Source organism: Sceloporus undulatus, chromosome 2, assembly GCF_019175285.1.
Source record: "Sceloporus undulatus isolate JIND9_A2432 ecotype Alabama chromosome 2, SceUnd_v1.1, whole genome shotgun sequence".
NCBI classification, from domain to species: domain Eukaryota; kingdom Metazoa; phylum Chordata; class Lepidosauria; order Squamata; family Phrynosomatidae; genus Sceloporus; species Sceloporus undulatus.
The window spans coordinates 73,545,708-73,570,986 of record NC_056523.1 but is presented as its reverse complement, the minus strand read 5'-3'; the positions used below and the strand labels follow the sequence as shown (position 1 = coordinate 73,570,986).

Genomic DNA, 25,279 nt, shown 5'->3' with positions numbered 1-25,279 from the left:
AGTAGTGTCTGGATGGATGACCATTTTGCACCTTGGTTTTATACTCCACAGTGGTACAAAGCCAGAATATAAATTGTAATAAGTAAATAATAATTATGGTGTTTTTTAAAGGACTGTGCATGCCCTAACTCATCCCTCCCTTATGTTACCTGTTTTTCCCCAGACATAAATTTTGAAATCACATTGTCTCAACAGTTGTCCCTTTTTTTCAGGGACTGTATGAAAGGAGATGAAACAGAGAACAAGAAAATTGGTTGCACTGTTAACCTGATGGTGAGAATGCTGTGTGTGTGTGTGTGTGTTTGTGTGTTTTGTTTTGGTTTGGTTTTGGTTGACCAAATTCCTTTATACAACTTTTTTTTAAAAACAAAAGAAAAAAATATTCAGCAGAAAATTGCTAAAGTATTAGCTATCTTTGTCTTCCAGCTGGTTTTGTGTGAAAATGTTCCATAGATCACTAAATGTTTATTCTGCATGTGGCCCTTTTCTGTGGAGGTAAAGCTATAAAAGTCACAATTGATTTTAAATATTTTTTTCAACTCAGTACAATGAATCACAGGTTTAATTCCTATTTGTCAAATGGTAATGCTTCTTCGATCCCTCCAGGAAATATCTACTCATAAGTTCCAAAATCTAAAACATGCATTTAGCATTTTCATGACCTCAGTCCAACCCTTAAAATGCTCTGGATAAAAAAAATGGGGATTTGAACTCTAAGAAGTACGATTCTCCTTTAAAACAAGATAGAAAACCCCCAGGTGTCTCATTTTCCTTTTAAATGGAGTAGTATTAATAATTATAATAATAGTAGTAGTGGTGGTGGCAATGATGATTTCTAAAATGGACAGTAGCCACTTTGGTTTTGTCAAAACAATGTAGTACAATCCATGTGGGTCCAGGGCATGGAAAATCAACCTCTGAGTTTCCAAATTATCCCACCTCTTATCTAGCACCACAAAACAGATTTTGTCTGGAATGCTTAGGTACACCTTGGGAAGTTATTAGATCCATATGTCTCATTGTTTTGATAGGTCCTCTATTAATGAGATTTTCTGAGGGAATGTACTTGATAGACAAAAGTAGGCAAAAGAATCTCATAGCACTAACTACTGTGGTTGAATTGAAAGATGTAGTGATGTTAGTCTGTAGAATCAGTATGTAGAGAGATCTTGTAGCACCATTGAGACTAACTGAAAGAAAGTAGTTGGCAGCATGAGTTTTTGTAGACTTAAGTCTAAATGCATCTGAGGAAGTAGGCTTATGTCTACAAAAGCTCGTGCTGCCAACTTATTTCTTTCAGCTAGTCTCAAAGGTTGCCACAGCTCTGATCCGTCTCTCTCAGTGGTGACGTCACACTGCCCCTTCGGGGCCATCTGTTTGTCCCTTGTTCGACTTCCTAAGATTCACTGAGTCTCAAAGGTGTAATAAGATCCCATTGCATACTGATATTTCAGAATAACATGACTGTGTCCTTGATAGACACAGATAGAAGTATTGATGAGCTTTGTGAAACCTTTGTGATAGAAAGTGGTAACTCCTCTTGGAATATGTCAAATAATGGAAATGGAGAATAAACATTTTTTTAATCTTCCAGCCTGTCTCCACTAAATACCATGTTAGTTACTCTTCAAATCAGATGCCGATGGTGCATAACATTATTCTGTAATTTTCAACAGTGGCATAATGATTGCAAAATTCACTTCCTTAAGTAATTCATATTTTTAAATGATGTTATTTTTCAATTAATTTTTATCATGTACTTTAATTCAGTAGTCTTATAGTTTTTATTGATTATAGATTTCATTATTATTATTATTATTATTATTATTATTATTATTAACCTTTATTTATAAATGTAAGCTTTATTTTAAAGGCAGCCTGAAATGTTCTTTTTAGGAAGACAAAGGGATAATAATAATAATAATAATAATAATAATAATAATAATAATAATTTGTTTTATTTATATACCGCTATTCCAAAGATCATAGCGGTGAACAGCAAGTAAGCTAATTAGCAAGTAAGCAGATTTTAGTATTACCTATATGACTGAAAGGGTAATCAATTGCAATCTGCTGCTCTTGATAGATTCCAAATTCTTCAAATGTTTTTGTTCTTGAACTTCATTTCCTTTATGCATTTCCATTGTTGTGTTTGCATAGCTTGTTGCTGTTTTGTTTATTTTACTGAAGTGCTATGTTCACCAGTGTTGCTGTGGTGGTAGAATTGATAGCAGTTTGGTGAAATTATAGAAGAAAATTTGGTATGAAATAATTGCATTATTATAATATATTCTAATATTATATTATGTATTAGATATTATGTTATATTATGTAATACACTTACATATCTATACAGAGGTATATCTGGATGCTTTCACATTAGGTTTTCATTATTCATGTTCCCTATTTTATTGATGGAACTTTATGGGAGCCTGTATGATGTCTTTCCTTTTCTGCTCTTCTGTATTTGCTACTTCCATCTTTTTTATACCACTATTAAGTTAAGAAGGATGAAACAGCTGTAGCACTAGATACTGTCCATTTAAAAGCACCCCTTTTCTTTCTGTCTCTAATTTTATTATTTCTTGGATAAGAGTGTCACAAGTATCACAGAGGGACAAGGTAGCCCTAGAATGTTCCTTTTCTACAGCAGCCACATAGAAAGATACCACAGCTGCTTTATGTTGTTTTCAAGAGCCATGAGTCCTTTGATAGTAGCTGTCATTATGCTAGTCTCCATCCTAATCTTAGCCCTCTCTACATGCATGATACAATCACTTTCCTACTGAAACAAATGTTGCAGTCAAACACACATAATGGTCAGAAGCAAAGAAGCATCAAGGATGGGGGATTTTCAGAGTAGAGAAAGGATTGTACATGCTTAAACCATTTCCTGCCTGCCAGGCATTATTCAGATTCATGTATTCTCTGGGCAGGGGGGAAAGCAGCTGGAATGACTCATTGTTTAAAAACTCACTCATTTCTGGACTACATTTTCATGCACATTACCAAAATTTTGTGGTTGTTTCATTGGTATGGTGAGTGGAATGGATTATATTTGAAGGATACTGAAAGGATGGGATGAAAGGAATCAGAGGCCCAGGGAAAGCATTGAGGTGAGATAACAGACAGAGAAATGGTTTCTAAGTGGATTTTTCCCACTTTGGATCATCAGGTGCAGTTAGATCACATCACATTAAAATCAGGAACTGCAAAAAAAAAAAAAAATACAGATATTTCTTCCTGCTCAGTATGTTAGCCAAAAAACTGAACAAGAAGCCAGAGAATTTTAAACAGGAACAAAAACTTTATTTGGTTTTGCAAAATCAAAGCAAGCTTGGACAGACAAGGGATAAGACTCAAATTTGTGTGCTCCGAATAAATAACTCTTCACTTCTTTTATACTTATGGCAACCCATTACGTCATCCAGTTATTTGAAAGACCACTCTACTAACATCTGTCATTAAAGGGTAATTCTATCCATTACATGTAATTCAATATATAGTTACAATTGACAGAACACTCACAGCAGATTACATTAACTTAAAAAACATATCTCTCATCTGCCTATAGCAGTGATGGTGAACCTATGGCCTGCGTGCCAGAGGTGGCACTCAGAGCCCTCTCTGTGGGCCCATGTGCCATTGCCACAGCACAGAGTTTGTTACTAGAAAGCCAGAGGGACACAGCACTTTGCAATAAATAAGTGGGTTTTGGGTTGCAGTTTGGGCACTCGGCCTCTAAAAGGTTCACCATCACTGCCCTATAGATATGATTATCTGAAGAAGCATACGCTTACCAGCTGTCTTTAAATGTAATTAGCTAAAAGAGTATATGGTTAGGTAGCGTATACCTTCCATCTGTGTCTGTATTTTAGACAAAGACCTCTCCAAGCTATATTTAAGGCCATTCTTGAATTATAACAGTTTTAATATTGAAGAATCACTCTTATGTGTTTAATTTCTCCAAATCTCGCAACTTCAACATCATTCCTAGTCTATCTAATTTCTTTGTAGTGCTTCCTTCCTTCTGGCTAGAAGTAGCAGTATACATATTGAATCCCAGTATGGCACAGACTTCATTCCTAAACATGTAATCAAATAGAAAATGAACGTCAGTCTTGCTTTTTGTTTTTGTACTTCTTTTCCAACATCAGAACATTACTGGATGCAGCCCTATTCTTGCAGCAGTTATGCTTTTAATAAAAAATGGAAAGTTAGGTGCTATTCAGACCGGCGCTTTGCGCCAGCCTGGATTCGTGCTAGGGCTGCGTGAGGGCGGCGCCACCGCACACCCTGCAACCCTAGCACATCGCGGCAGTGTCAAAATGGCGGTGCCCTGTCTACATGGGCCTTGCCATTACGACATGACAGACACATAGCGTCCGCATGTCCGTCGCGCTTGCGACGTCACGAGTGCACCATTTGCGCACTCGGGTGTTGCAAGCACGACGAAAAAAGAAACCACTTTTTGCAAGTTCTTTTTCCGCTGTGGCTTCCCACATTGCCATCACCGCACTGCTCCTGCCCTCATTGCTCTCTCTTCCTTAATTGTCCCATAACCTGCCTCCCTTCCTAACGCCCTTCCCAGCATGCCTTTAGGGCTTCTTAAAAATATATCCTTTGTTCTGTGCAATTCTGGAGCTCTGCAGCCCTGAACTAAGTCTTCAATAGTTTTTTTTGAAAAATTATTGGAGGAAATTTTAAAAGGCAGTTATGCACTACAGGCAAGCAGTCGCAAATCTGTCTCAGGAGTGACATTTTCACCTGCAAAGTTACTCAATTGCAAGGTCTTTCATGGGTTTTCCCTGTGGATGAAAAGGGATGGCTGAGGGACAGGGCAGCTATGGGTCAAAGATAATGGCGTGTGATGAGTTTTGCCAAAGCTGCTTCTTTCTCAGTGTATTCACGGTTTAAAAGCTGGGTGCAGAAATCTCCTGAGAGTGTGTTCGTTTTTAGTGCAGGCTTGTTGTCTACTGCCTCAGAGGGTAGAACTAGGTCTAAAGGTTTTAAGTTACAAGAGCATAGATTTTAATTGATCATTAGAAGGAATTTCTTGACTGAGCAGTTCAGCAATGGAAACAATTGCCTGGGGAGGTGCTGGGGTCTCTTTCTCGTCATAAAGAGGCTGGACAGCTACCTGCTAAGGATGCTGTCTAGCTGGAAATTTTGCACTGAGCAGAGGGTTGGACCTGATGTCTCATAGGGCCCCTTCCAACTCTATGATTTTATAGTTACATTCATAATCATTTCTTTAAAAAAGACGACTACTGTTTACATTAAGCTAAGGCATTTAATTCTCTGAAATTTGCAAATTATGGATTTGTGCCTGTTTAAATTAAAATAAAATGGATTGCTTTCATATTTTAAATGCATTTTGAAAATTAAGAACCAGTTCAGATACAAAACCAAACTATGGTTTAAAATTACAAAAACAAAACAAAGTGAACCATGAGCTTTCATGTTTCCTTCTTCTTTGTGTGCAATGGGACATTGAAGACTGCCACTTTGCATGAACATAAATTTCCATTACATTCAAATTAGGGAAACATTTCTATACTTACTGTGGTTATTTCAGTCAAACCATTATCAAGCCTTTATTTCAGATGCTGATTTGTTGAGTAATCAAATTGGAATAAATCAGTTTTCCAAGTTTAGTCATAGCTGTAAACTAAAGTTTATTCAGAATTGAAAGTGCAATATCTCTATGACCTCCTCCCGTGCATGAAAGAGGATAGGGCGAGTGAGTGCATGAACCTAAGGTTCACTATGGTTCATTCTTACAAAGCTAAGACCAGAGCTTAGGGAAGTTGTGTGGGATTTTTCAACTACAGTTCCCAGAATCCCCCAGTGAATATAGCCAGTCAGTGATTCTAGGCTTTGTAACTCAAAAGAGTAATAGTTCAGTTTCAGACTAGAACATTGTTTAGCATGTCTGAACTGGGCCATTGATCCCTGAAGATATATAAGACAAGCAATTTTCCAAAAATTGTCTTCTAAATTTCATATTGTCTTTTACCTTCCAGAACTTCTATAAATCTGAAATTAACAAGGAAGAAATGTATATCCGCTACATCCACAAGTTGTGTGATATGCACTTGCAGGCTGAAAATTACACAGGTAAATAAGAAAGAAAGGTTTGTTCAGATATTCTCTACTGAAATCTTCAAATATGACCTTTAAAATCTTAATGGAATATGGGCCTTCATTATACCTAGAGGTGTTGTAAGTTACAGTTCAGTAATTTAATAATTTATAAATCAAACATTAACTAAATGGTATATACATATAATGGCATGCCATTTTTATCCAAATGGCATCATAATGACCAGTAATAACATTTCTGACAAAAATAGCTGGCTCTGTTTTAATTCAGAAATTTAAAATAAAAGGTATGCCTAGAATTGAATAGAAAATATCTGTCTTGCTTTCAAATAGTGTTTTGATACCTTTGGAAAATGTGACAGCTCTGTTATTTTAAAGTATTGTCTTTTTTGTTCATTAAATCACCAGTGCATTTGCAAAAACATCTAATACAGGAGTAAGCAATTTGTTCAATAGAGTGCACAGTTGGAAGGCTTCAGCTAATTTATTTTAGCTGTATGTACTTAACATAATTTTCATACAGTTTTATGGCATATGACAGATGCTGAACTTCAGATAGAAAACACATCTAATTTATTGTACGATATTTGTACTACATTTTAATTAATAAATTGTTGCATTCGAATGTTGATAAATGGACTCATTCATTTTAAAATAGCATCCATTTAATTTCTTCTTTTTTGGCCTCATTTCGGATCCTTTAGTGTATGGAGCCAAGGGGAGACATAATTTCAACTTGTCAGGGGCTGCACTATGGTCTTGTCAGTACTGTGATAGTGGCAAAAAACTGTATCATGAAAAGCTTTCACTTTAGAACAACATGCATAGTAAATGTGCACCTTTTTAAAAATAAAAATGAATTCAAACTTCCATTAATACTTTAAAACTTGATGCACGCTGTAACAGAGGTGATATCCGGGTCCCTGGGCCCCATCTGCTCCATCCATCCCAATAAACTACTGTAAGGTGAAGATGCTTTCAGTCTTGCTATTTATTCCTAACAGTACAATACAATTGTAGATAAATCTTCCCTCTCCTAAACCTAAATGTCATGGACAGGAGATTATTTTAGTATTAAGCTGAAAGTTATTTGTTCTCTAAGGGCTATAAAATTGTCAACAGCCTTGCATATTTCTTAATCTTTACTTTCAAACTTCTTTCCCTCCTCCAAAGGTAATATTCAGGACAGTAGTGTGTTGTTTGTGTGCCTTCAAGTTGTTTCTGCCCCTAAGATAAACTTATCATGGGGGTTTCTTTGCAAGATTTGTTCAAAGGGAGTTTTCTTTGCCTTTGTCTCCCCCTAGTCTGAGAGTGTTACTTACCCAAGTGGTTTCCAAGTAAACCAAGTGGAGATTTGAACCCTGGTCTCCAGAGTTGTAGTCCACTGCTCAAATCACTATACCACTCATCTTTTGACTTTCCGTTTCCATCAGAAATGCAGAGGAAGGGAAGGAGAGTGGCGGTGCTCATTTTTGCGTGCTCCTCCATCCCCATGCCTTTTCACATGGTTAGTTGTACCTGTCATTCACACTACTTATTCCAGTTCTACGTATGTTGTCACAAACTGTGTCCTGTACTACTACATATTCCAGTGCTATGTGTGCTGTCACAAACTTTAAGGCAGCACATTAAAGTTGCATCAAACTGTATCTGTATTGATAAATGCATTAAGGGGTATTCAGAAAATTACAACACTGGAGAGGGAGATGTACCCCACTGTAGACTGCAGTGACCCAGTAATAGCCCTCCTCCCTCCACACACACACTCACTATATGTCCTGTTTTAAAATGAAAGTGCATCAAAATGTGATTTTTTGTCATTGGATGAAGAAAGAGGCTCCTCCCTCCTTAACTGTCATCTTTCGGCCTGTGAGGGAGAGAATAGGCTGGCCCAGCTCCATCAGGGCTAGCCTGAAGATAGAGCACTCTCCCTCTATAACTGTCATCCTTCAGCCTGTGAGGGAGAGAATAGGCTGGCCCAGCTCCACCAGGGCTAGCCTAAAGAAGAAGATCCCTCCCTCCAGTCCATCTGCCTTGGTCCAGGCCTCAGAGGGAGAGAAGAACTGCTGGACCTGATCCCCTCACCATTCCCTTCTCGTTTTGTGTCGTGTCTTTTTAGATTGTAAGCCTGAGGGCAGGGAACCGTCTATTATCCCCTCTATTGTAAACCGCCCGGATTCCCAGTGATTGGGCGGCATATAAATAAATCCTATTATTATTATTATTATTATTATTATTATTATTATTATTGGATGAGGGAGATGGATGGAGTTATAAAAATAAGCACTTGTATTGCCCTTCCCATAGGCAAATGGTGAGTATGGGAACAACATTTTTTAACAAAGAAATTGAATTGTTATCTTTGCTTCTGGTATTATTTTACAAAAAAAATCTCTAATGATTTTTCATTCCAAAAATTTGGTGCCAAAAATAGCTACTTAATTTCCTTATGAGTACAATGTGATATGGTCTACCAGTATATAAGGGAATTCTTGGTGTTACAATTTCTGACATAGTCACTGTGGTTTCATATTCATGACTGGAAAAATTCTAAATCATTCATAAGGCTCTTCCTCCAGACTTTCATTCACCGCCCCTTTCTGCTCCACACGGAGGCTGCAACAGCCAAACGCTGCAGCCTCCGGGAACCCTAAAAAGAACCTGCTCCCAGCGGCTTCTTTTTAGGGTGTGTGTGTGGCACCATTGGTGCCCTCTCACACACTGATGACGTCCACATGGCACAGAGCCATTTGGACACTACGCCAGACTACGTCATCATGGCAGCCCTCATGTAGATGGGGGCGCATATGGGCTCGGGAGTGTTTGGTCGCTCTGTGCTCCCGAGCCCTAATTTCAGCCCCACTTGTTGCCCGTTTATATCGGGCCTAAGAATGATGGCAAATGAGACTAAAATTTATATCCCATAGTGGAAATAGGTTTAATATGGACAGAAGAAAATATCTTAAGAAAAGATTTTAAAAAGTCTGAATGTATTTATTATTAAGGAAACACAGCTATGGAAAAATAGGCTCATAGCCATTAAACACCTGTGGTTTGAAATCTAACACTGTACTGGTATAAAACATGGAAGTACTGTAATTGTGCTAATGTTTTCATCCAAGACTTCTCTCCTCTGATAACAGATAAAATTGTATTGTAAGACCCAAATGAACTCTCTCTCTCTCTCTCTCTCTCTCTCTCTCTCTGTCTGTCTGTCTGTCTCTCTCTCTCTCTCTCTCATGATTCTATGATTCTATATATAATATAGTTTCATATAACATTAGGACAGGTCTCAAATCTTAAGTTGAATGATAGCTTCATGGAAGCACAATGGTCAGGGTTATCAAGCACACCATAAAAAATACTTGCTTTCTCTTCGTATTATGGCAGTGATAATGGAGACAAATAATGGAAACTTTCTTCACATATCTCCTTTCAAGCTTGTATTGGTAGAAAAATATGGCTTTTCAAATAACTGGTTTCCAAAGAACGAACAGATGGAGAAAATTTTGCTTCTCTTTGATAAACAGTTGTATATGCAAATTGTGAAACAACACACTTGGGACTGCAAAATAATCAAATGAGGTTCTGGATGAATTCATTCTAATTCTCAATTCTAAGCAATTCTCAATGGAATTATAAATTAGTTTTTTGATCAAAAATTCAGTAAGTTAGATACCCATAATAAAAAAAACCTGTCTGTTCTAATTAATTGTCTATTTTATCTATTATGTATGTTGATTTTATATATCTCTCTCACACACACACATATATATATATATTACAGTAAATTTATTTTAAAGAAAGAAACAATAGATGGGTATTTAAGTTTTTCAGAATGATTGTCTTGCATGATCTATCATCCATTATAGGATCACATGGTTATCACAACAATATCCATCTGTGTGAATCAGGTCACATATTTTATTTTCTCAACTAATGTTCTATTAGTTTAACCTCTATTATCTTTTCATAGACTATCTCTGCAGGAGTGGTGCGATCACTGAAGTGATAACTCCCAGAGACTAATAGAAACTGATGGGTTCCTGGGAGCTCTGGACATTTTTCCAGCTAGTGCTAGTGTCAAACAGTTGTCCTCATGAATGGAAAAATAACTTGAATAGTTGCCACTATCATGTCAAACCATCCTTATCTATTGAGTCAAGCAAGGATTCAAACCCTGTTTCTCAGAGTCATAGTCCTTCACCCAAACCACTATACTGGCTCTTAGTAAAATATTTGTAGCTTTTTTTCTTTTCTTTTACTTAGATGACACCATAGTATCGCATTCTCTGATATGATGAGGACTGGTATTTTTCCCCAAAAAATTTTTTCCTATGTTTCTGAATGTTACATTATTTTAACATACATAGGTGTTTTTTTCTTTAAAAAAATTTAATGTTCAGTTTTTTTTTTTGTTTGTTTGTTTCAACAGAAGCTGCTTTTACATTGCTCTTATACTGTGAGCTGCTTCAGTGGGAGGACAGGCCACTTCGGGAGTTCTTACACTATCCATCCCAGACAGAATGGCAGAGAAAAGAAAATCTTTGTCGGAAGATTATCCACTATTTTAATAAAGGGAAGGTATGCAAAAAATCATATCTTTCCTTTCAGTTTTCTGTTTCTCCTAACTATTGCTAGAACTAGAGGTTATAGAGAAAGCCCCATTGCCACCAAAAACAGCATCACACCACCTTGTCTTATCCCCTCTAATAACAGTAATTACCAGTGTAGGTTTAGGACTGCCTTCACCCAGTGGCATCACTAGGGTTGGCATGACTCAGTGTGGTAACCCATGGGCCTGAAACAGACGGGTCAAAAAGTGAGGCTTCTGGTCACTTTGAATGCATGGCATGCAGACAATGCACAACCCTGACATGGCCAAGAAGTCACTCTCAGGCCACCTAAGGCTGCCTGAACTCAGCTAGGAAAGGACCTGCAAAAAGCTAATCCTTGCTGGTGGCCACAGCTGGCTTCGAGACAATCCTGTTTTTATTATTATTATTAACCTTTATTTATAAAGCGCTGTAAATTTACACAGCGCTGTACATGCAATCTTTGTAATTGGACGGTTCCCTGCCCTCAGGCTTACAATCTAAAAAGACACGACACAAAAGGAGAAGGGAGTGGCGGTGGGGAAGGGGCCTTTCTAGTAGGATAATACACATAAAATACATAGCAATACAGGAAATGATTCAATAAAACAGACAACAAAAGAGCATCAAATAGCAAGTGACAATTATGCAATGCCTGGGAACGCTTCTGTGAACAAGATGGTCTTCAGCTCCGTTTTGAAGCTGGTTAAAGAAGTGATTGCTCTTGTTTGCGGGGGAAGAAGGTTCCAGGAGTGAGGGGCAGCGAGTGAAAAGGGGCGAATCCGAGATGGGGCAGAGGAAATCCTGGGCTGGGACAGCAGACCTTGACTACCAGAACGGAGGGCCCTGGTGGGAAGGTGAGGAGTAAAAAAAACAAAGAACAATCTGCTTCAGCCCACAGTGTCACCACACACACACACTCATTGACCTCCTCCCATGCCACACCACACAGAATCCTTAGTAATTTATTTGTACTGATGTTACTTGGAATTACCATATATCACTGAATGTAATGGCAAGAATTACATAAACTCACAAAATCAAAATTACGTTAAAGATAATTTATACCTTTAAATATTGTAATTTAAACCTTTAAATTGCAATACCAAGCACACAACCTAAACATATTTACATATGCATAGTTGCATGTGGTTAAAGTGAAAAATTGGTAAGATGTGACTTTTTTTAAAGAAAATGTTAAAATATTTTTAATTATACTTTTTACATTTTTTAAAAAAATAAAATTTAAAATTTATTTTAAAACATTGGGTTTCTCCTTTCTCTTCCCACTGAGCCTCATCCCACTCACACCATCTCTTCAGCATTTTGAAGGGATGCAGGAGAATACCACTGCCCGTTTTTGCCAAAAGACAGATGTTTGAAGAGCAGTAGCATCACCTCTCCTTTAGGGTGTCACCCCTAGTGACACCTCTGCCTTCAAATTAGTCTTGCTAATTCTTTAAGCTTTTGATAGTCACACTACCAGTAAAATCAGTTAAGTTGATCAGCAGTAGAGAGCCCTCTTGCATTGGACCCACAGATATGGAGCTTCTTTCTAATTCATCTGCACATGCCCACTACAATACCAGCCTTTAAATAGGCCTAAAAATATTGCTATTCCAGCTCTCATTCTCTTAACAGTACTTCTGACTTAAAGTATGTGGCAGTTCAGTACACAAGGCAGGACAAGAGGCAAGGCTGTCTTTATCAATTTTCCACAGAAGCAGCAGCACCACCACAACCACCACATGCATTTTTAATAACTGTTACATCTTGGATACATAAGAATCCAGCCTGATACACTTAGGGAAGGATATACTACTTTTTACAGCTTCCTTTAAGCTACTCAGCAACCAATTTAATATGGTTCTGTTAAGCTGTTCGGCTCATAGGTGAGGCCAAACCTCATTCCAGACAAGAAAGTCAATTTCATGATAAATTCTTTTGCTGCTGAAGTGAAATTATAAAACTGTTTTTCTGGTAAAAAAAACAACAACAAAGAACATAAAACATCAACTAACTAAACTAATGAGGATTTTAAGATAACAAATGACTAATCCGGGATAAATATCAGGCTCCTCTATGCAGTATGCTGAGGCTTAGGCTTGTCATCAGTCAAGTCTTCTCTAACTCGTTACTAGGCCAGTAGTCTCAGACCTGTTCAATGTTCTGCTGTTGTTCAGTTTAGTCTCATAGGTGAGGTAGTGTAAAGTACAGGTGCTAAGTAATATTAAGTGGCTGCAGATGTATTTATTGCTAAAAGAGGAGCTTCTGAGATGTTACCCCTTAGCTAAGCTCGGATAACCTTTCTTCAAAAAGGCTAGTTCCTACTGGCCAGAGCAGAGAGTACCCTGAGTCTGGACTACTGTCTGGACAACAAATAAATTGAGAGCTAATAAATAAGTCCTTTATTCACCAATTATTTTTCTTCCCTGTTCATTGCTTGGGACAGCACAGTTCTAAACTATTAAACTTTGCCTTTGTACTCTTGCTTTTGCATGTATGTAAATCCTATTTGATCTGAATTTTTGATTTTACTTTTTCAGAGCTGGGAATTTGGAATCCCATTGTGTAGAGAACTGGCTGTTCAGTATGAAAGCTTATATGATTATCAAAGTCTCAGTTGGATTCGGGTAGGTAAAATAAGCCTTTTCAATTTGTGTTTTTGTTTTATGGTAATACAAATTCTGTCACACATTTTTTCTTGTTAATCTAAAATCTATTTTCCTAAAGAACAAGGGAGCTGGAGATACTCACTTATTTCTGTATATTATCCCAAAGAACCAGGGAATTATTTGCTATTGTCTCCAGGGCTAGTTTTCAAACCCCAGTCTTCTAGATGCATCATTTCTCATAAGCTAATTCAGGTCAAACAAACACAAAAGCTAAATTCTACTCTCTGTTTTCTCTGATGACATGAGATAGAATAAATGGACAAACCCTCATTCCTAAGAGCCCTTGGTTCTCTTTCAGACGAATAAAACCCTTTCAGATAGGAAAGGAATGAAAAACCTCTTGTGAGTCTGTTGATGATGATGTTATCGTTAGTTCGTTTATATCCCTTCTTTTCACTAATATTAGGATTCAAGGCAGCTTTCAAGATATTAAAACTAATATATACTAAAATACTTACCAAGACATCAGTTAAAATATAGTGGAGGTTATTTTAAAATATAATTAAAACAATATGTAGAACTAAATTAATTTTAAAATCCATTAAAAACAGAAGACAAAAATTGCCAGGACAGCACACAATTAAAGGCTCCCTGCAGTCAGTTCTAGGCCTGATGGAGTAGGGATGTTTTCGCTTGCTTACAAAAGGACAACAAAGAGGAAGGCTTCATAACTTCCCTAGGGAGAGTGTTCCAAACCCTAAGATCAGCCCACCAAGAAGGACATACTCCAATCAATCTTCTTGCTTAGTATACTCCAAGTCAATTTCTGGGGTCATGTCATAAACCAGCCACAAAGCACAAAGTCTGTGGGTAAGACTGACTCAAGAAAATGAGATGAAAAGCAGAAGACTACATATTCATGTTACTCGTAGAACTCATTCCTTCTCCATGGAATATATATGCAAGATGAATCCACCCAAAACTCAATTTTTGAAAGGCAGGATTCCACATACAAGAACTTTTGCTTCATATTACTTGAACTTTAAGACTGAATCTTGTTTACAAATCTTTCTCATTGGGAAATTACATTGAAATGAATTGAACAATGAGAAAGATTTGTAAACAAGATTGAATTTTAAAGTTCAAGCAATTTAAAGGAAACGTTCTTGTGCGTGGAATCCTGCCTTTTAAAAATAAGTTTTCTGTGGATTCATGTTGCATGTAGGAATTCTTAATTCTTAATCTACTTTAAAAACCCGCCACAGATGACACAACATAAAGGCAAAATATTACTTCTAGGCATGGTGGGCTCTACAGTTCTTTCATTATTACGGCATTTCAAATTCAATATTATTTTTCTTTCCCATCTACAGAAAATGGAAGCATCCTATTATGATAACATAATGGAACAGCAACGGCTGGAACCTGAATTTTTCAGAGTTGGTTTTTACGGGAGGAAATTTCCCTTTTTTCTTCGGGTAAGCCCATTCAGCACATGCGTTGATGTATGTGCTCAGGTCAGTATAAAAATGAGTACTTGATCTAGGATGAATATGATTGCTCAGTACATCTTAAAGACTGAAATCCTTTTTGTTGGATTGGTTGTTGTTCCTTCATGATTTAATATTTAATGTTGTATAACTGAGATGAAACTCTTCTGGGTCCAAATTACATAAACATACCTGAAGTTTTTCCACATACAGTCACTACAGATACAACAATCTGCTTCATCCCGTAGTGATGAATAAAGGGTTGGATCAAGATTTGGTGATAACTAGAGCAGATCCATTGAAATAATGAAGACTTTAAATTGACTGTTTTGTTTTGTTTTATTTATATCTACCTTCCTCTTAGTATGGCCCCAAAGGGAATTCACAAAGTTAAAACCAAATACAGTTTTTAAAAAATGATAATACTGTACAAAGTTTTAACAAATTAAACAACCATGTTAAAAACATTAATTTAAAACAGTTAAAAAGTCAGTTGAATCATAATACAGTGCGCCCTCCCCTTGCGCAGGGATCCGTTCCGGATCCCACCATGTAAGAGGAAATCAGCATATGCTGAAGCCTCTTAGGAAGTAATGGGGTTTGCGCCCATGGCATGAGGCAGTGCACACGCACCATAGACACACACCTGATTAGTTCTTCCAGGGTGCGCGATGAGCTCTTCCAGTGCAGCTTTCAGCATATTCTGAAAGTCGTGTATGACACGCCTGTGTAAAACACGGGGGCTCTGTAATGATTAAAAAAACCCAGCCCATCACATGCTGTGATTCTTCTAGTGTCGACAATGCAGATTTCCTCCATGGTACCCACAACTGTCACAACACTAGTTGTACAACCCATCACTCCTCTGCTGCCTCAACAATCTACGGAGAAGTCTAATTATGACACTGAGACCTCACCAACCTCACCCTCCCCTTTGATAGAGTCTTCTCAAGAGGAGGTTGAGAACGCTGGACCTCACTCTCCACTTGAGAATGTCCAACTCTTTTTGGATGTGGTGACCACTATGCCTAAGGCTCTGTGTCTCCAGGTAGACACACCTCCAAAACCAACATGGGATCCAGTGTTCCAGATCATTGATTCCAAGCCAATTGCACTACCAGTGTTACCCTTTTTGATTTCATTGTCTGATGTGATGCATTTCTCCTGGACAAAACCTTCATCAGTACCACCTGCCTCCAAACATTTGGAGAGCCTCTATAGGGTGCCTGGACAACTTCAACGGGAAAGAAGAAAGACTGAAAGTACCGTATCTACTCGACTATACCGTATATACTCATGTATAAGTCAACCTCATGTATAAGTAGAGGGCAGCTTTTTTATCCAAAATCATGGATTTTGATATGACCCATGGATAAGTCGAGGGTCAAACACTGGAGGATGTTACAAAAGATTTAAATGGGGAAATAAGCACTACTTCCCTCCCTATATCTCCCTCTCTGGACCTCTCCCAAGCATCAGTCTTGGCATGGAAAAGGTGGAACAAACCTCGGCACGCACACACAAACTCTTCCCCTTACCAGAAGCATCTCCAAGGCTCATAGCTTGCAAAAAAGAGGACTGGCCTTTCTCTCTCTCTGCCTTTCACCCCCCAGGACTCCCAAGGCTCATAGCTTGCCAAAAAGAGGACAGACCTTTCTCTCTCTCTGCCTTTCACCCCCCAGGACTCCCAAGGCTCATAGCTTGCAAAAAAGAGGACAGACGTTTCTCTCTCTCTACTTTTCACCCCCCAGGACTCCCAAGGATCAGGGCTTGCAAAAAAGAGTTCAGACCTTTCTCTCTCTCTGCCTTTCAGCCCCCAGGACTCCCAAGGATCAGGGCTTGCAAAAAAAGAGGACAGACCTTTCTCTCTCTCTCTCTCTACCTTTCACCTCCCAGGACTCCCAAGGATCAGGGCTTGCAAAAAAGAGGACAGACCTTTCTCTCTCTCTCTGCCTTTCACCCCCAGGATTTCCAGGCAAAACAGGGTACAAGCCAGGGCATACTTTCTGTGTGTTTGTGTCTCTTTCCTCAGCAGCAGCTTGTTAGCTCTGGCTGCGCAGGAAGGCTGAGAGGGAAAACAAAGACACACACACACACACAGAGGGAGATTGAAGAGCGTGGCGGGGCTTCAAATAGGGAGCCATTACAAGGCTACAGAGGAAGGTGGGCACTTCTTCTTTCAGGAAATTTATAAGCATTAACTCATTGCCCCATCTATAAGTCTACCCATTATTTTGGAGTCCATTTTGGGGCATAAATTTTTCAACTTATAGTCGAGTATATATGGTGAGAAATGTATGCCCCAAAATTGAGCCTAAAATCCTGGTTCTACTTATATACAAGTCAGTACACTAGTACTGCTTAGAAAGGTCCAAAAACAAGCAAGCCTGATGCCCCACTCTCCATTTAACACCAGTTTCTTCCCTCTCCAGTGCGATTTGCTAGGCCTCTTTGCCCATGGGGGGAAAACCCAATTTAATACCACTTGCTTATCTTCCCAGTCCATTTTGCAAGGCTTCTCTTCCCAAAGGAAAAATTCTCCATTAAACACCACTTGCTTCTCTCCACAGTCTGTTTTGTAAGGCTTCTTTGCACAATGAAAAAACTCCCCTTTAAACACCACTTGCTTCTCTCCCCGGTCCATTTTGCAAGCCTTCTCTTCCCAAGGAAAAAACTCCCCAGTAAACACCACTTGTGTCTCTCCCCAGTCCATTTTGCAAGCCTTGGGAGAGGTCCGAAGAAGGAGAAGGAGAGACTTAAGTGATATTTACCCCTCTCCATTCATCATTATAGCCTCCTAAGTTTTACCCTCAACTTATCCACGAGTCATATCAAAATTCAGGATTTTGACCCTGAAACCTTCTCTCGACTTATATATGAGGTTGACTTGTAAAACAGTATGTACAGAAAACAGAGTTTGGCTACCCATCCTGAAGAACACCAAAATTAAGATTTAATACATGCAAATTAACACCACCCAGGGTTTGGGGATTTCCTCGCAGACAATGGATTGCTAATTAAATACACACACAAATCCTAACATATATCCTCCCACCCTGAGGCATTGCCATTCACCAACAGACCAACACACAGATCAACATGGAAATCACTTCCTCCCAAACAAGGGTCACACAAATATATATATTATTATTATTATTAACCTTTATTTATAAAGTGCTGTAAATTTACACAGCGCTGTACATAAATTTTTTGTCATATCTCACATGCTTCCATGCCACCACCCTTTGAAGATGCCAGCCACAGATTCAGGTGAAACATCAGGAATAAACTCTTCCAGAACACAGCCACATAGTCCAAAAAACCCACAAAAAACTGTGGACGCTGGCCATAAAAACCTTCAACTTCACAGTTGTAATATCAGTTTCATACACTGAGTGTCAGGCAGAACAGTACTTTTTTGGCTGCCCGCTAGAAGCTTAAGAGAGATGGGGCCAGCATAACTTCCTTGGATAGGAAATTCCCTAGTTGAGGCACTGCTCCTGAGAAAACCCTGTTATGTTTACCCACCCAATTAACAGCACTAGGTTTTGGGACACACAGCAGGGCCCTCTGAAGACCTCAAATTTCTGGCAGGTTCATGTGAGAGGAGGCAGTCTTTCAGATAACTTGGCCTCAAGTCATTTAGGACTTTGTAAGTCAACATCAGCACCTTGAATTGAGCTCAGAAGCAAACTGGAGGCCAATGTAGTTCTTGCAGGACCTGTGTTATATGGTCTCTAAAATACACACCTAGTACCAGTCTGGCTGCTACATTTTGCACTAACTACAGCTTCCAAAAACTTTTCAAGGGCAGCTCCACATACAGCGCATTATAGTAATCTAATCAAGAGATAACAAAGGCATGAACCACTGTGACAACCAGATCTGCCTCTCTCAAGAAAGGGCACAGCTAAAGCTGAAGCAAAAGCACTCCTGGTCATTGAAGCAACCTGGCTTTTCAGGAGCAGTGCTGGATTATACCCAACTGGGTTACTAGTCTTAGTCCTTTTCCTCCATTAATTAATTGCCAGTGGTCTGGTTTACTTAGGCCATGATTACATTGCAATCTTACTTTACAGAAGTGTTATTGTGTAATACTTTGTAAGTAATACTTTGTGAAGTATTATCATTTTAACTTTTTTCTTGTCGTTTGATGTTTAGATTTAAGATATAAGAAGAATTTTATTTTATTTTGTGGCATTGAGTCCCTATTCCAAGTGGGAGGTGGGATATAATAATAATAATAATAATAATAATAATAATAATAATAATAATAATAATGCTTTCACACTTTGTTTCTTTTTCCTTTTTTTAGAATAAAGAATATGTTTGTCGAGGTCATGACTATGAGAGACTGGAGGCTTTTCAACAGAGAATGCTTAGTGAATTTCCACAGGCTATAGCAATGCAACATCCAAACCATCCTGATGACAGCATCTTACAGTGTGATGCCCAGTGTATCCTTTATTACAATTTTGGGATTAAGTTAAAAATGTAAGATGGAAAAGAATTCACTTAGGATATGTCTACAGTAATTAGGGGACTTTACAGATGGGCAGGAAGGGGTGTCAAAATGCCGCCCCTTTGTGCTCTGGATCGGTGCCACGGCAAATGCACGCCATGGCACTGATCCAGCCTCTATAGAGCACAAAAAGGAGCCAGAAAAACCGGCTTCTTTTTGTGCCCATGAAGGGGCACCTTAGCCACTGCTGTGTGGCTTGATAACACCCCTTTGGCGCAGCACCGTTTGGGCGCTGCACTAAAGGGGCATCATCGTGGCGCGAACCTTCTAAATGGGTGCGTGCCAAGATGGCACCTGGGTAGCACGGTGAGGGCTTTGAGCATGGGAATGCACAGTCCTGGGGCTTTTCACTGGTCTATAAAAGGCCTAGATTTTTTCCCATTTACCCCTTCTTAGATACATATATTTGTTTATACGTCTCTCATTCAATAACAGGATGGAGTTAATGGTTCCCAAACTTAAAAGCTTCAAGAGGCCCACAGTAGCTAGTCTGACATCCTGTTCAGAGTTTCTTGTTATCCTTATATGGTAGCAATTACATAAAACTAAATTTGAGAACACGACTGTACAGAGTCTAGCTGAGTTGCCTTGTTGTCCCTTGTTTAGTTTTAGCCAACTGGTTGTTGTTAGTCTGCTCCTTTAGTGTGTCTCTACCTCTTACACAGAGTACTCTTGATTTTTAATACACATTATTTCTTGTGTGCTATACAGAAGGCACAAGCTGGCAAAGTTTTTATTGAAAGGATTCCTATTCTACACTACTGCACCAAACACAGACCCTTGTAGTGTCCCACTTGTCACTTATCTCCATGGTGGCAAACAATAATTGTTAAACATTTTGGATAGGCTGGTAACTAACTATACATCCACCTAAGCATTATCTGGCCACATTTTTTCAGCTTGTCAACAAGAGTATCTTGTAAGACCTTATCACACTACTAAAATCACCATAAAGTGCATCTATAACACTCTCCTGACCTGCTAGCCTTGTAACACTCCCCCCAAAAAAGATTAGTTTGCCACACTGTACCTACACTTCCATAAAGACAAAGTCATTCTTCACCCTGACATCTCCTTCTTCCCAAAGGTTGTCTCAACAATGATATTGTACAACTCCCCTTCATTTCAAAACCTTCTGACTCACTGGAGAGAATGCTACATTCATTGACATTAGAAGGGCACTGGCTTTCTCTGTTGACAAGACCTAAGGGGCAAAACAAACCTCCCTAAAGGAGCAGCCTGCCACCATCCCTTTGAGCACTGAATCACGGCTGTGGCAACCACATGCCCAGATCCAACATTTTACCCCGATCCGGCATTTTTCTGGGCCAAAAAGAAGCCACAAAATGGGTACCCTTGCTGCCACTGTACAGCTCTTCTCCATTTCTTCAGCACAGCGTATCTAAATGCTTCACCAAAGAAACGTCATGATACCATCTGCCATCTGGTCAGGCATGCAGTGTGACACCAGAATGGGGGCAGCCAGCATGCATATGGCATGCTCTCATGCTGCCCTAACGCCAGCATATAACGCCAGTCAATTTAGCCCCCAAGTCTTTTAGAATGGGCCCCAAGAAGAGACTCCCTGTCTTCTTCCAAATACTTGCTCATTGGGTCACCTCTGCAATCACCTCACCTATGAGGCAGCCCAAAAACCTCTACCACAAGGAGTAAGTACACTCACCAGAGTTGTAGCAACTTCTGCAATGTTTCTCCAGGAGCTACTCCGCCGCTGACATTTGCAGGGCAGCCATCTAATATGAGCCATCTACATCCATGTATCTTTATACATTGGACAACAGATCATGCAGTGGGAAGTGGGTTTGATCTCTTTATGGGCATGACTCCACACCTTCTCATGTGAGTAGCGCATTAATTTCACATATATGTGTCACAGAGACCATGAAGAAGAATAGGTCTTTGAATGCAATTCATTTTGCTTTGGAGCTCCAAATTCATTTTAAATATCCAGGTGTTTCTATACTACGTTTTTACTTACTTTACAGGAGTAAAGTGCTGATGCTGGTCAAAAGGCATTCAGCTTATAATGAATCCTAGAAAGATGTGTTCACTTCTTTCCAAGGTTCCCTTTATTTCCACCTCACTGATCACTTGAACCATGCTGGTAAGGATCAGGTCTAAGAGAGTTAGGCCTGAAACAGATGGGTCAAAAGAAGCAGCTTCTGGCCACTTCAGGGGCATGGCATTCAGATGATGCACACACCTAAAGTGGCCAGAAGCTACTCAGAGGCTGCACTAAGGCGGCAAGAGCTGGCCCAAAAAGGAGCGGGTTAAATCTGCTTCTTCTGGCAGCCCATTCAAGACTGCAGCAATAGCCTGCTTTGGAAATGGGCCATGTGATCACTGCAGTTCTGGCCTCCTTCTTCAGCCCTTAGTCTGTTTGTCACTTCTTCCACATTCTGTAAAATGAAATTATTAGCAAGGCAAGTATTGTAGAGATAGAATATGTAATCTTCTTTAAAGATTTTATATGTTAAGTCATTCACCTGTTCAGATAATCAAAATGCAGAGAAGCCATATAAATATGTGGATTGCATCATACACAGAATTTTCTGTCATCAACAAAGTCTTCCCCATTCACTGAAACGCGTGGTATCTCCTAAAATTGCAAATTGTGATAGGAGAGTTCCTCTTCCATTAAATAGAATGAAAATGCAAAAAGCACAGAGGACCTCTCTTGGCACACCGCCTGTGCTTATGGCTTGATCATACGAACTCCTTCTGTTTTATTCATTCCATTCTCATTTGCAAGTATACTTGCTTTTTATCTGTATTTTGTTGGTTGTTACTTTAGGATTGTACCAATGCACATTTTCATAAAAATAAGTCCCACAAAAAACAACCTAACTACTTTGACTAAATAAACAGGGAATTCACTGTAAATGAAATACTCATAATAATATGAATAAAATAAAACCAGCAGCAATATGGAAATTCAGAGAATTTACCTTAGTTATTCATTGATCAGAAAGGAAAATAATTTAGGCCTGTTACAGACAGCCAAATAAAGCTGCTTCGAGTCACAGTGGAGGTATGCATTTCAATGATGCATGCGTCCTAAGAATCCAGAAGCCGCACCAAAGCCATGCTCCAGTAGGGCTGGAGGTGGCTTTGGTGCGACTTTGGACTCTTAGGATACATGCATCATTGAAACACCATACCTCCACTGTGACTCGAAGCAGCTTTATTTGGCTGTCTGTAACAGGCCACTGTGTCCTTATTTACTGGTATGGAGTAGTATAGCTTCCCCTCAGTGCTTATTTCTATCCCTGATGAATACAGTTTAGTTATCACATCTTTTGAGCCAAAGTTGCTCTCTAGATTTAGAGTACTTCAACTAAATTGGCATATAAATGTTAAGAAGTTACGAAGAGAAAAAACTGGTATAGCACAGTGTCCTGAAGAGCTGAAACTATATCAAAATGTAGCCATTCAGTTACTAAACAGGTGGGTCTTTTTTAAAAAGAACACTTCCTAATTTTTAACTTTCTGAAGGCTCTGTGGTCCTTAATAGAACAGTTAATATCTTTGCTTTTAAAGCACCAGAACAGAAGAGTGAACATGGAAAAGAAAAGAAAAGAAAACTTGAATGTTATGTCATCCCTGCCTTAGAGAAATTGTGTTTTATTTTGAGAAAGTATAAAGGGTTACTCTACATATTACATTATTAGATCTACATTATTACACGTTATATATTTGTATACTTGCTAAAGCTATTACTTGAGTAGCCACATTGATTCACATAGCAAGATATAGATGGAAATTGTTGTTTCCTTCCTCCACGAGCTTATATTATTATAGCTAATATAGCTTATAGTATTAGCATAGTTTTAAAAGGCTTTTTACATATTGGGGATCTACAAATGTGTACCAGTTACTAGAATAATATGAGAGACTGGGCTGAATTCTCTTTTGGAGCATCTGTGTATTTTGTTTTCCTTTGACTGGACTGTGTTGCAGATTTGCAGATCTATGCAGTGACTCCCATTCCAGATAATATTGATGTGCTGCAGATGGACCGTGTTCCTGATCGTATAAAGAGTTTTTATCGAGTTAACAACATCAGAAAGTTTCGCTATGACAGGCCTTTCCATAAAGGTCCAAAAGACAAGGAAAATGAATTTAAGGTAGGGATACTTCATAGCAGAATAATACCAAATACACTAATGGTCCCTATTTTAAACATGTGCAAAAACCACATGAATGTTATATATTAAAAGTAACATAACTTTGGAATTAATAAATAACAATTCTGTAAATGTCTAGACAAACATAAATCCTTTGAGGCTTACATCTGGATAGACATGCATTGAATTGTGCAGTAAGTCACTCAAAATGAACTAAATCACTGTACAGTGTACAGAAAAGTACTATTTCTCCATGTACTATTCTCCAATCCATATACTGTTTTCTGTTGCACAACAGAATTTTACCTACTCTGTCTGTGGTTAGAATTCTATTGGTTAGTCTCAATTAAAGTAAAGCAGCTGAAGTAATTGTGTGTTTGTGTTTATATTTTTATTTAAAGTAAAACATGCAATAAAATAAAAAAGAACAATTTAAAAAGCCACTAATAACATCCCTCCATAAACTGAGATATGCTTGTGGAGATGATATTGTATTAATACTATATTAATAGTGTATGAATGGGAACCAAATATTATAGAATCTGGATTCTGTTTGGATACATCTCTTGTTGACCTCCTATGAAAGCTTTTTCCCTTAGAGTCACTTTCTCCAATTAGCTATAGAGAAATGTACTGAACTTTTCCAGTTATGTGCAATTTCTACTCATGCTGTCAGAGAAAAGCAATTACATCTGTATGTAGTAGCTGTTTCCCATCATCCATAAAACAAGCAAGTAAAGCTGGATGAGCAATTTCATTTTGATTGATATTTTTACTTATCTCCCCAAAAATATAATCGCAAAACTCTGAGATGCATGAACAGTCCTACCTCATATGCAAATAAGTATCCATAGTATGCTTATTAATATACCTCAAATGTTTTGATATATACCATTGTTAAGTATTAATGGTAAATAATTTTAAAAGGAATGTCCCCTTATCTATGTGGAAAGCAATTGTTGAATGGGGAGTCAACACATAGCTAAATAATTCAACAGCTTTACTCTCATTGGGACTAACCAAGATTTAGGCCTATCTCTATAACATTCATTTATGCTGTGATGGATGGATGGATGGATGTTGTTATATGTATGGTAAGAGGGCAGTCAGGGGTCTCAATGTGATCACTACAACTGATAAGCTGAGCAGCTGGTATACAGAAGAAACAAAGAGAATCTCTGCCACAACTCTGGTAAACAACTGGAATACAGAGTGTGAAGGGGTTCACGGGAAGGAAGAAATAATAAGACACAGAAGCCAGCACCATTGCACTGAAAGCAGTTTGGTCACTTTCCCCACTTTTCATGGCAAGAGAACACAGAGAAAATATCAGCAGATGATCTTAGCATATGGCCAGGTCTGTATGGGCAGCAGGCATCTTATTAATATCTCTATTTTTTCTCCTGTTAGTACTCTAGCAGTTGTGTTCTTTACTACATGAAGCTTCTGAGCCATCTTCAAGGATAGTTCTGTATTCTTTATCATAGCCTAAATGGGACATTACCAGATGATGAATAACTGTCTCGTCTGTCACTGTCTCATAACACTATAGTTGAGGATCTCCTAATTAAATTGGTGAGTGGGGAGTAGATGTAGGAGAATCTAAAGAAAGTACGGAGCTGAACAGGCCGCCCCTTTCAGTGCCAGATCAGGGCCACAGCAACTACATGCCGCAGCCCTGATCTGGCCTTTTTGCACTATAGAAAGGGCACCATAGCTGCCAGCAGATGAAGCAGAAGCTGAACTTGTATATATCCTATATCAGAAACACAAAAGGTTTAAGATTCTGAATAATCTGTGCAAA

At 38.6% G+C, this 25,279-nt stretch overlaps 1 protein-coding gene across 1 annotated transcript in view; it reads left to right on the top strand.

Annotated features, from left to right (window-relative positions):
- Nucleotides 1-25,279, top strand: part of DOCK3 (dedicator of cytokinesis 3) — a 294,107-nt gene that overhangs the window by 223,761 nt on the left and 45,067 nt on the right. The window contains 7 exon segments of the mRNA XM_042447484.1: nucleotides 213-273; nucleotides 6,027-6,120; nucleotides 10,541-10,689; nucleotides 13,247-13,333; nucleotides 14,689-14,793; nucleotides 19,121-19,262; nucleotides 23,309-23,475. Of these exon segments, the coding sequence (XP_042303418.1) occupies nucleotides 213-273; nucleotides 6,027-6,120; nucleotides 10,541-10,689; nucleotides 13,247-13,333; nucleotides 14,689-14,793; nucleotides 19,121-19,262; nucleotides 23,309-23,475 (805 nt within the window).